Here is a 12,364-nt window from a genome sequence, read left to right as displayed (position 1 = left end):
TGCAGCAGAATTTGGCTTTCATATGGACTGGTTAATAATCTCTGTTCATGAACTTCTATTTGAAATTTGTTCTCTTCTGTTGAGTTTTTCTATTCTCTTGCAGTTTCTCTGTGGTCTTCACAGGTACCTTGATATGGGTGGAAAGGTGTGGGGTCTTTCTAAGTCCTGGAGAAGGGAGAAAAAAAAATTGCTTATGTATAGTGTCTTTCTATATGAGAAGAGAAAGTTTCTTAGAAGCTAATTGGTAAAATTAATAATCAAACTGTGTCCAAAGCTCCTCTGAAATGATGGTTTAGAARAATCAGTTTGTCCAATTTCAAATAATGCATAAAATATGAGTGAGATGGGCAGAGGGATTTGTGGGATGGAAACAGGTTTTTAATTTGGAAATGAGAAAGATGTCTCTTACTCATAACGAGGGATATTTGGAAAGCTTATTKTGATCTGTTCATAGAACTGTGGTCTTATGTTTGTTCTGGTCAGAATCATACTGAAATCACACTGAAAATTTGCAAAACTGTTGAATATTATGCAGGAGGAAAATAGTTTTCTATATGAATAAACTTTGAGATTAAAAAATCAAATAATTGGGGGGCACATTCCCTTGAGGGTTAACGGTGAAATAGTCAGGTTTGTTTCATTGTTTCCTCTCAAAGAATTCAAGGATTTATTTTTATTTTAAATGTAAAGAATAGAGAAATAAAACATTACATAGCAGTGGAATTGCTGAATTTTCTATAGAGAACTTGAAAAAGGAACTTGTGTTTTTGAGGGCATGCAGTTTATCGTTCAGGTCACTTATAGGTGCAGTGTAATAGAAGTGAGGGGCCTGTTTTTACTGAGCACAGAGATTTGTTGATTGATTTATGCCTGTAAATAAGAACAGTTAATTATCAATGGAGCATGTTGGCCTGGTTTCCACTCTGCCTGTGGGGTTTTAATAGATTGAGGGGAAAACTTCTGCCCTTCCAGGTGGTGAGAGCTGTGCCACCCAAAAGTGCGCAGCCACCGTTCCTCCGTGCTGGTAACCAACGTCTTGGGTGTCACGTTTTAAGGACCTGTCCTGCCATTGTGCTCTGTGTCCTTTATTTATTGAAAAACCCAGTCTGYAGCAAGGGAAGGTGGGATGACACCTGTCAGGATTTCATTGTGTGCATACTCCTGCAGAGGGGGAACCCAGAAACTGTCGCAGAAACTGCCAGTGGAAACAGAAATTGCACCGTGTCTAATCGTGATTTGATGTTTTCAATAATCTCATCTGAAGACCAAAAATACGAGGGATGACTTTCGGTATTATACATGTCTGAAATGGTGAAGCAACATAAATAGCCTCATTTTTGAAACCTACACAAGGTTAAAGCGTGTTTTAAATGCACTTGTTTGTGAAACTGGTATTACACCGAGAAATTTCATGGTGTGTTTGTGTGAGACTTCAATGTTAGAAGGAAAATCTGCGTTCCTCTGTCACTGCCCTGACACAGGAGGATGAGGATGGAATGAGGATGAGGATGAGGATGAGGATGAGGATGAGGATGAGGATGAGGACGAGGATGAGGATGAGGATGAGGATGAGGATGAGGATGAGGAGGAAAGTCAGTGCTTCATGCCACTGCTGTTTCTGCCATGTCTGCTCTGTGGGGCCTCCCTGGGCTGCCATGAATGTACACAGTGTGCTCTGCAGCACTTTGATGTTTAAGAGGAACTGGCTGAAGTGAAGGCATGGCAGAGGATGGGCTCTTCTTTCTAAAAACAGCCCAAAATTCCAACAAATCCAGGCATCTCAAAGTTATCCCTGTGATGCAAAAGCCTATAAATGATATTTTTCCCTGGACAAAGGTGTAATAAAAGCTTCCAGGCATAGATGGTTACAATATAAACTGAAAGGAGGGGGCAGAAGGAGGAAAAAATTCTAATGCCAGAAACAGCAGTTAAACACCCCCCTCCAAATGGCAGAAATAGAGGAGTAGACATTATGAAGCAGGTTTGGTTTCTGGCAGCTTGATCTTYGCCTTTGTGTGCGCTTGGCTTTGTGTGCATTGATGTCCTGTTGGTAATTACCATTCTGTTGACACCTGTATTCACGATGACACCCCTATATCACATTTTCATCGCAGCGTGAAATGTCGCTCTTTTTGCTTTTGTTTTGTTTAGTACTATGAGTTTAGCTCAGAGTTGAAAAAAAAAAAAAAACTAGACACTTCTCACAACACACAACGGCACATTGATAGTGCTGCAGTTTAGTTACTGATCCTATCTCAGTGCTTCCATTTCTCTCCTTCCTCCCAYCCCTCTTTTCAAGCAGACAAGGTTTTCCCTCAACAAGCTGATGACAGAATAATTTCTCCAGGTTGATTGTTTGCCCCACATGGTCCTCTGGAGATCTCCATACAAGTGGAGAGAAGCAGATCAAAAGACTGCAAGAAAAAAACAGGCAGAGGATTGAAAAAAGCCACCATAAAGAACCTACTCAGGTTTCATTCTGATGATGAACGGGCTTGTAAAGTATTCTGTGACCTGTCAAATTTTCCCATCTGAAATCCAGACCTATTTTAAAAAGAATTTTCATAATGAGTGTCTCTTTTCCTCCATCCACAGGCTCAGAGTATTTTCTGAAAAAGTTCTGCAGGGTAGAGGAGTCGAACAGTTGATCACATGCAGGAGCACGGGATAGATGGAGTACAGCTGACTCAACAGCTACAGGGGATTTGGGTAAGTGCCCACCGTGTCAGCCAACTAGAGCTTACTGAAATATTGGTTAATATCACAGCATCCCTTACTTTTAAAAGAAAATTCTTACTTTATCACCTGTCAGTCAAATTTAACCTCACTAGGAAATCTCAGTGGTAGTTTGTTGGGGAGGAAATGTGCAGGGAATGGCTGATGAAAATGTGAAGGCGTTAGCATCCAACTGTGATTGATTTTTGCAACTTAGMTTGTACCTAAGGGTGCCCAGGCCAGGCACTTGTGCTATTAATGCAAGGGAAGGAAGGTTATGAATCCTGTGCAATGCTGAGGCTGTCAATGTATGTCAAACCCACTCGTGCTTCTTTCAGGAGGCAAACAATCAATTGCTTGAAGGAGACACTGATATCCAACTTGTGGTGTCAGTCAGCCTGTTCTCACAATCAGTGCATTGATGGAGGAAAATTTTGATAAGCAGGACTTCTTATCTGGCTCCAATGCAATTGAATGACAGGAGTTYGTTGATTGGAAATTACATTGTTTCCAGTCACAAAGCTGACTGGACATGGTAATTGCACCACCTTTGTTTATTTTTAAAGTAATGATAATGGCAATATATTCTTGAATGAAGATCGCGGGGATTTGAAATCAAGTCTTCAGTGAAGCTGATAAACTGATACAGTCCAAATTGACATAGTTACTATAATTACCCTGTGTACTGTGGGGGAAATCCTTAAGGGCTGCAGAAGACACAAGTGCTGGCCCTGCTTGCATATTCTTTATCAAAGAATGGTTTTACCAGTGCGTGACATTTTGTTTTCTTCCAGCTAGATCTTAAGCAGTACCCTTCAGGCTTGTTTCACAGGTTGGCTCAAAAATTACTTCAAACCTTGTTTGAACTCCCAAACGGCTACAATGTAGATTTGAAACCTGGCAAAAGAAATAGCCATAAGTGAATCTCTTCTATTTCACAATAAAAATAGTTTTTCTTTTAAAATATAAATCTGGGAACAGAATGTTGTTTGGTTTCACAGKTTATGAAATCTGTGGTATTACATGCTTTGTTTGACCAAGGTACTAGCAGCATTATTTACTGCAAATTTGTTTAACTTCCAAGGATTAGATAAGGTTGTACTCTACTGCAGCATTATTCTACAACCTTACTTCTTAATTGCTGTTTCTAAAAGCRAGGAAATTGAAGTAATCATGATGGCATAAACTCTTGCTGATTTTTGTCAGGGAAGTCTTATTTTACTGGTAACTTTTCAAGCTGCAAACAGATGGCTGCAGTATAATCTACTTGCTAGTGACATCAAGCATTATTTCACTGAAGATTTATATTTATATTGCTCTCTTCAAAACCATAAAAAGAGTAATTAAGTGGAATGATACTCATTTAGATCTTTATCTGCTCATGTGACTGCAGGGCTCTGGGATCAGGCGAAAGGATTAAGGGCATCTCATCACTAGATCAGAATGTTTGAATCCAAACCATGGTTTGAGGCGACCAAAGGACAGTAGAATGTGATGACACTTCAGGGGCCTTTATCAGATGTTTTGATGGTTTCTGCAAATTTGCTAGCTGATGGAACCTCCATCATGATCAGTGGTCTGAGAAGGAAATCTGTAGACTGAATGTGCATGTCTGGAAGATGGGTTTAAACTTGGGAACAGTCTCTCAGTTCCAGGTTTTAGGGACAGTCTTTGTGTACTGCCATGCAGGGGACATGACACAACTGCTGCTTTTGTGTTTCAGCCCCAGGTGATCCTGGCCTGGCTTTAGTCTCAGTGATTGTCTCCAMTAATTTCAAAGTCTCCACTAAAAGTGAAAGAGAAACACAACGTAGACCAGCTGCAATACAGCTAAATTGTCCCATTTTTTTCCTCACTATTGGATTAATTAGACAGTATCTTAAACASTGCAGTTGTGTTCATTACAGACACTTCTGTGTGTGTTTGCCATTCTGTGAGTGAATGTGGCGCAGCTGGTGCTGATCTGATGGTTTTTGTTTTGTAATYGGGTTGTTTACAGCGTTTTGCAGCTGATGTGAGAAGCAGAAAATCCAATATGATTTTTATTTTGGTTTTATGATGTGAGTCAGAAATGCAGTGACCTCAATAGGGAATCTATCAATGTCTTCAGTTGGTTTATATTCTYGGCATTTCAGTTGAATCCACTGAAATTGCACTGAAGAATTTAACTCTAAACCACAAGCTTAAAGAAAAGCAGAGCACAACAAGTCAAATCGTGTGGATTTGAATGATTAAAAGGAGGTCTTGTTTTGTCAAGAACATCCAAATTTGAACTAAAATGATCTTTTCAGGCCACTCACTGCAGTGGTCTCCAAACCTTATACTGAATTTCCTTTCTTTTTCCCTCAGGTCTCTTGCTGATGTCAAAGTTTTTCTGATGCAGTAGACAGTGTGAAGAGTGTGAAAGTGAGAGGATAATCTGTTCAAAATTGTTCAATTCAGGTCCAAGATCTGATCATAAATCACTTCCCTCAGACCTGTTTTCCTCTCAAATCTTTCCCTGGCAGCATTCTGTGCTYTGTAGCTGCACAAATGTCCTGTGGGAAGCACTGCTTGGTTGATGCAGGTTGGGAGGACAGAATAGAAATCAGTMTTTTCTGTGAGGCTCAGGAGATGTCATTTTGTGCATTTCTACAYGTGGAACTTAAAGCTGATTTTTGTTTTCACACTTTATTGAGCTATCCGTGAACTGTGAATTTGTAAACATGATTTCAAACAGAGACTTAAATTTTTTAGCTTATCTCTCAGATACATAGTTATGTASTTTTATAGTATGGCATGACTGGCATAATTTGAAAAATGCATTTTCTTAGGTTGTTAAAATAAATGTCTGGAAGAGAGATATAAATATACTGTTGAAGCCACTTTTGTGGGATTGCAAAGAAATTATTCTGTGAATGCTTAAATTAAAATTCAACCGTTCCATCACTAAGCAGAGCTATGGTGAAAATAATATGGAATTGTGTCGGGGGAAGATACCACAGTTGAAGGATATTAATATTTCACTAGTGGAGGTAGGCATAAATTTGTTATTTAGCACAGAATTACAGGTAAACAGTCCACTGCATGACCTCAACACTCACAAGTGAATAAATTTAAATAGATGTAGTAAGTGCAGAGCTCTGTTCAACAAGTTGTTTGCATTTATTTATACTTTGATAATTGTATTTTCCCAGCAGTCCATCTCTTTGGAAGAAGATATTATGCTGCTTTGTATAAATCTCTTGGAAATATTTCATAAAGGCGTAGTCTTCACTTGATCACTCATTCTCTTYTTACATTGTAAATATGCAGTTAACTTAGTTTCTTTTCAGACTAGATTTAAAAAACCCTCAGTGCACCTAAGGATTGGTTGTAAAAATAAAGAAGACACACATGTATACTAAGGTACAATGTTTAAAAGTTTATTAGAAATGTTTTGAAGTGTTAAAATACAGGGTTTTTTTTTTTTTTTTTCCTGCTTATTGGCAGTATGGTACAGCAATTGAATTTCCCCATTCTTTAGGCAGGCAGAAAACCATCTCAGCTGGAGTTTTGCCCTCTCTGAGGCTCTGAAAGAAGCTCCAGATGAGTCTGTGCTAGTGCAGCTCTCTCTAAATACACCTGGTTTTATGGATTCAAGAGCTCTGCATGGCTGTAAGCCTTCCCATGGTTATTTACCCATCATACATATTTATTTCTCCCTGCAGTAATAAGATTCACGACAAATACTGAGCTGTGTCTTTTGGAGGCAGAGGTAGGTTTTCAGCCTTTTGGTGTTCAGCAGGGTTTAGAATTATTATTTCATTTCAATTCATGAGCACACTGTGGATTGGTTCCATATAAATATTTTATAATCTTGAATATCAGTTGCCCATTGTAGTGTGCTGGTCAACATTTGAAATCTTTCGTATTAAAGTCTAATGATTTTGATGTGTCTTCCTTTTGAGGAAACTTAGCATCTCTTTCTCAGACCCTTTGGCTTTTTTATTCTGTGGAAGAGATTACTGTAAAWAGACTTGAAMATAAAYMAAAATTCTTTTAACCTAAACCAGAWTTTTTTCAACTTTTGAACCAAAGCAAAAGCTTTGTTTTTCAGAAACTGGAAAAATTTCTTCACCAGTCTCATTTTCTTTGTACAGTGTGGACACCTGCTTGATTCACAAAACTCCTGGCATTTGAGAATTTAGCTATGATTTAGAATTGGTCAGGGAAAGCTCCTGTTTGGTTCTGGCAGAATTTGGGTTAAAGTGGGGCTCCAAGATTTGACCCAACATTTAATTACAAATCTGATATTGTGTGGAGCTAATCCAGGATTCCTGTTTATAAATCTCAAGGATTGAGGGGAAAAATATGACTAGAAAATAAGTACAGGTAATTCTGGGGCCAAATTATTGATGCTGAAGGCAGATCTCTGCCTGATTAATGTGTCCATTTATAGCGTGGCATTTTTCGTTCAGTCCACAATTTCTGAGTTCAGAATAGCTACAAGAGATTAGTTGACTTCTTTATAGCAAAAATATTTTCACATTTTGTGTGTGGGGGAAAAATCAGGTGGTTATGTACATTCTGAGATGCACTGATATCTGATGTTCTTAGTTTTATTTCTYCATAYKTGTCAAATTATTACATTTGTTGAGTGCCCTCAAATACTGAAGTTTTGGGARCCTAGAGCCTGTTCACAGGTTTAGCTSCACCATCAKYTTTASTCCTCTRTTTAGGAAACTGCTGAAGTTCAARGTAYATGTGTGTGCCTCTGTGTGTACACACTTAAATGAATATAAATGTGTGTGCATGTCTGCATATATTTACTTTTTCAGCTCTGCAGGTTTTGTTAGGTGTTGGAAATGTGATGACATKATGGAGTCTGAAATCACAGAATACTCTAAAAAAAGATATGCATGTTTCAAAGTCTCAGAACCAAAGATTATCCACAGACAGAAAATTTTATAGTTGAAACGTGCTGTAAAGTTCTTTGTACCTCAGGTGCCCTTTTTTTTCTATAACAAACCTTTTAAAAAWGRCAATTATCACCTTTTGATAAGGTTWTATTTAAAAGAGTTGCTCTAAAGATCCAAGTCCTGTTTTTTCTGCTCCATGAGACCCAAGAATATAGAGAGGAAGGCCATAGTGAAAGTGATCTGGATAATTTATTTCAACGGGATGTACAAGTTAAAAGAGGAAGTTCCACTGAAGAACTCGAAGTAGAGAATATTCCAACTTTTTTTCACTGAGTTGATTTTAAGTGATGGCAAATGATCTCGTGTGTGCTTAGAAGCACAGGGTTCTGGAGGACCTGGCAGCAGCAGAGTTATTGCATTTCACAACAATTCACAGCCTGAGTGCACATGCAGGAGCAAGTGTGGCAGAAAGACAAATGCAAACCGAAAAGACAAGGAAATGTTTTGTCATGAGGTGGCTGAGAAGGACTCAAACTACGTAATTATCATTTTAAAATATTTTTATGAGCAGAAGTAATGTTCCTTTTCTGTTACTTTTCGACCCCTAATGTACATTGCCAGACAACATTCAGGCAATTACCAGATATATATGAAAACACTTATAAATGTGCCACCAGCTTATTATGTGCTTGTCACATCTRTAATTTCCTTAGAGAAATTTTCATTATTCCTATTAATGGTCCTAAAAAGAACTATTTTGAAACATTTGAATCATCTGTAACATGATATGGGTTTGTCATTTAAGAGTTTAATGGATRGAAAGGGTCACATTTCYYTTGCARWCTGTGTTGGCATCTTTTAATCCTGGAAGTCTCCTTGACAACAAAATACGTGTGCTACGAGAYCAAATTGCTAAATTTCTAAAAAGAACTATTAATAGTCCTGAGAAATTACTATTATGCTTAACCATTAAAAGTCTTAACCAGTCAGAAGGCAAAAGATCACCATGTTATTCTGCTGAACTGCCACACCCTGTGAATTAAAAAGAGAGAATAARCAATGGATTATAGGAAGTCCTTATAAAATACATGAATATTTGAATTAATAATGTACTCAGAAGTCATAACTGAGTCACAAAAGCATTTCAATAAAAATGTTGGGCTGAATCAGTGAATGATGTTGACAATGGTAAATCTTTGAAGATCCTTTTAAAGAGGATTGGGAAGAAGAGAAATGAATATCAGGTCTTGAGAGAAGAAAGAAAGGGAATTTAAATCAAACTACAGCTTCCCAGTGGAATTAAATTCCTAAATTGGCTGCAAAATCTTCTCCTGTTTAAATCATAAACATATTAACTTGGGAATTGTGTGCAGGTTTTCTGCCATGGTGGAGTTATGCTTATCAAAGCAGGGATGAGGGTATTGTAAAGTGAAAACAATTAAATTGAGGACTRCAGTTGTGACTCTGGCCTTTCTGAACCTTTTCCTGATATGCAGCACAGAACAGTAAAAGCTGCCTCTTGGTGCATCAGTGAAACACAATATGAGTTTGTCAGTTAAGGGTTTAATGAATAGAAAGGGTCACATTTCCCTTGCAGTCTGYGCTGGCATCTTTTTAATCCTGGAAATCTCCTTAACAGGCAAATATGTGATACTAGATCAAAGAAGCACTTTTTTGAAACCACCAAGAGCTGCATTCCTAAAAAAGGCATGATAAGAATTGCATACTGAATGAATAACAAAAAGGGCAAATGTCTTCCTCAAGAATTTCACTCTTGGATTATAAATCATCCCATTCCTGAAACTTGCATGTTATTTTACATTTTTGTCAATGAATTTTTAATTTCACATGCCAGCAATAATATTACATTGCTGTTATTATTTTGATAAAACTTTTATTCCTCTATAATTATATTAAGTGGTCAGCAGTATCAGTATGGTACTGACCTTTTATTTGGGATGCCTTATACATTTAAGGGACTGAAGYTTAGAAATTTCTGTTGAGAAATAACTTGCCAGAGGCTTTTAAGACCAGGCTGGAAAAGCAGGAATGCCTGCCTTAGCTGTTGCTGGGGTGGGGAGATCAGTGATGGTGGCCTCTCAGGGTGCTTTCCAGCCCTGCAGTTCCTTTGAAAAATGAAAAATAATGTATGCTCCTAACTTATTTAACCAAAATCAGCAGGAATCAGCTCAGCTGGTGATGTGGATCTGCATGTTGATCCATATACAGATGAGTCAATAGCAAAAAAAAAACCAAGTAAAATGTTATTGGTTGTGTTAAAATCTGAATTGTTTTGAATATTGCTATAAAKACTTAATCTCTTAATTCAGATTTGTTCCTTAGCAATCATCTATCATTCCTCCAAAATGAAGCAGTGTAAGTTATGTTAAATAATTAAAATTTTAGACTATATTATGAAGTTCTGTTTTTCATCTAAAATAATAGTTGCAGCTTTGTCTGTGGCATCTCTCATTAAATTCTATTCATACAGTTTGTTTTTTTTTTGCTAGCGGAAAACCACTGTGGGTGTTTAGAAAATTAAACTCAGATTTATATCTTGGTAAATTGCCCTTTATATATAGCTTTGAAATGGGCATCAGAAACCACTCCATGCTCAGGAGAACAGAAACAGCCACCTTATCGATGTAACAGCTGTGCAAGCAAGGGTGAGACTCCAGGACACTGGAKAAATCTGATTTTCTGAAGGAAAAAGTGTTTAGTACAAAATAAAGTATGAATTTTCACAGAAAACAAATAAACAAAACACTGCCTTACATCTCTGAGAGTATGGACAGGGCAAAGAGATCATGAAAGTACAGAGGTTTCATAGCAACCCAGTTGGAAATTTTGCTTTCTCATGTTTTCACAATTCTTCATCGACATTAGTCACAAGTGCTGYCAACCTCCACAGGAGTCTAATGGAAAAAGAGTAAAGGGTCAAAGAGTGCTCTTATTCAGAGTTTAGCATCCACCTGAAACAAAAAGGAGGTTGCATTGTTGCTGTAAGTTACACATAGAGGAAGTTGTGAAGAACTCGGTGACAGAGCTGCTTTTGGATGTGTTCACAGCAAAAGTTGTACCTGACTTCCCAATCTTAGCTGGAAGCTGGTGTTTCCAATTCTGTATTTCACTCCATGTACATCCAAGCAGAATTACACAGGAATCATTGGCTGTACGTTTGGACATAACTTTGGGTTTTTAGAAGATTTTGGGTCAATGTTTTATTGATCTGTTAATTGATAAAGCACTTGGGAGGGCCCTCTAAGTGCCTTGCTTTCAGCACAGAGCATTAAATGAGCATGGTTTGAAAACTAGTGGAAGATTTTGCATTATTGGGGAGACTTTTTTTCAGATTTCTGTGTAGCTATGTAGGATTCTGTTAAAAGTGAGAATTCATCCCGAATGTTCTTTCCATGTGCTGTGGCCAGTTCTTCTCAGCCATGCATGGCAGTCCCTTGCCATGCCAGGTATGGTTGCATTTAGGTGTGCTACATCTCTGGAGTTTGCACATGCTCCTTATCCCCTTGCAGAAAGGTGATATTCAGTCTATAGAAAGCAATTTCCTAAATTTTAGAATTGCTGAGTTCCTGTTTAGGCAAATAGAGACCATTGCCACATTTGGGGTCTACATCAGCAGCTATATTCTCTAGAATGATAAAATCTTCTTTATAAAAATGAAAAAAGAAAAAATAATGCCCTTGGATTCATGGACAAAAATTTCAGTGTTTTGGGATGCTTTTGACAGATGTGTAAGAAGTGTTTCGATTTTTTTTTGGTGGTTGTTGTTTTCAATACCACAGGTATTACACCTTGGAGCTTTCTTTGCAAAAGGAATAATTGCTGAGAACATTAGAAATTCCTGTGTTCTGATTGCCAGACACAATTCAAGTAGATGCAAGTGTCTGTACCAGCTCTTGGTATGAACTCAATTCAATTGCATGTRTGCTGCAAAGAACAAATGTTTGGCAAATAAATGTGAACTGATTTTTATCTTAGGATCTTGAGCCTGGGAATTGTTGAGCCCTTTATCTATATGGTTTTCCATTACTTTGAACAATAGTTTCACTTTAGCCAAGATGTCTTTCTCAAGGAGTTTTTACGCTGAAATGCCAAAAAACCTGTTGAAACTTAAATATTCAAGTGATTCTAATATTTCAATACAATTTAGGTTGCTTTTTTTATTTTTATTTTTTTACCTTTTCTCTTATCCTTGAGTACCTTTTATTTTGCCACAAGTTATGATTAAAAGTTGTAGAAGTTAATAGAAATTGCACGTTACACAGAAGCCAAGAAATGGGCCCTGCTGTCTGTGACCTCTTTCCCAAAAAACTTTTGAGCTTTATCCCCAGCTTCTTTGCTGGAGACCATCTCCTCCCAAGTGATTAAATGTTTGCAGTAAGCATCTTTAATGCCACGAACAGATGTTTGTAATAACCACTTAATGTTTTTCTAGGTTTTGCAATGGAACAGGTATGGTTGCTGCTYCTGCTGACGATTAAAGTGCTTCCAGTGACTGCTCAGTTCAACGGATACAACTGTGATGCTAACCTCCATAGCAGGTTTCCTGGTAAGTATTTAATAGGCTTTTTTTCCTAATGGCTTCTTTATTGTCTTGGTTCAAAGCAGTGCTTATTTTTAAATACAGAGCTTTAAATCTGCCTAAAGCCTGGGGGTAGAACTACACATTGAGTATTAACTGTCTTTGTGACAATGAACTTGCCTAATGTCGCACTTTGCTTTCCTCTTAATTGCACAATGGGTCAAATTCA

At 37.6% G+C, this 12,364-nt stretch overlaps 1 protein-coding gene across 1 annotated transcript in view; it reads left to right on the top strand.

Moving 5' to 3' along the window:
- Window positions 1-2,599: 2,599 nt before the first annotated feature.
- ZPLD1 (zona pellucida like domain containing 1) overlaps window positions 2,600-12,364 on the top strand; it is a 30,657-nt gene continuing 20,892 nt past the window's right edge. Inside the window, exons 1-2 of the mRNA XM_057364120.1 lie at window positions 2,600-2,709; window positions 12,049-12,162. Coding sequence (XP_057220103.1) covers window positions 12,057-12,162 — 106 coding nt within the window. The 5' untranslated portion in view covers window positions 2,600-2,709; window positions 12,049-12,056. The remainder of the gene's footprint in view (window positions 2,710-12,048; window positions 12,163-12,364) is intronic.

The sequence above is a fragment of the Malurus melanocephalus genome, unplaced genomic scaffold, assembly GCF_030028575.1.
Source record: "Malurus melanocephalus ecotype Western Australia unplaced genomic scaffold, MMel_1.1 scaffold_36, whole genome shotgun sequence".
Lineage (NCBI taxonomy): Eukaryota > Metazoa > Chordata > Aves > Passeriformes > Maluridae > Malurus > Malurus melanocephalus.
The sequence above is the reverse complement of the archived record's forward strand: the minus strand, read 5'-3'. Positions and strand labels throughout refer to the sequence as shown.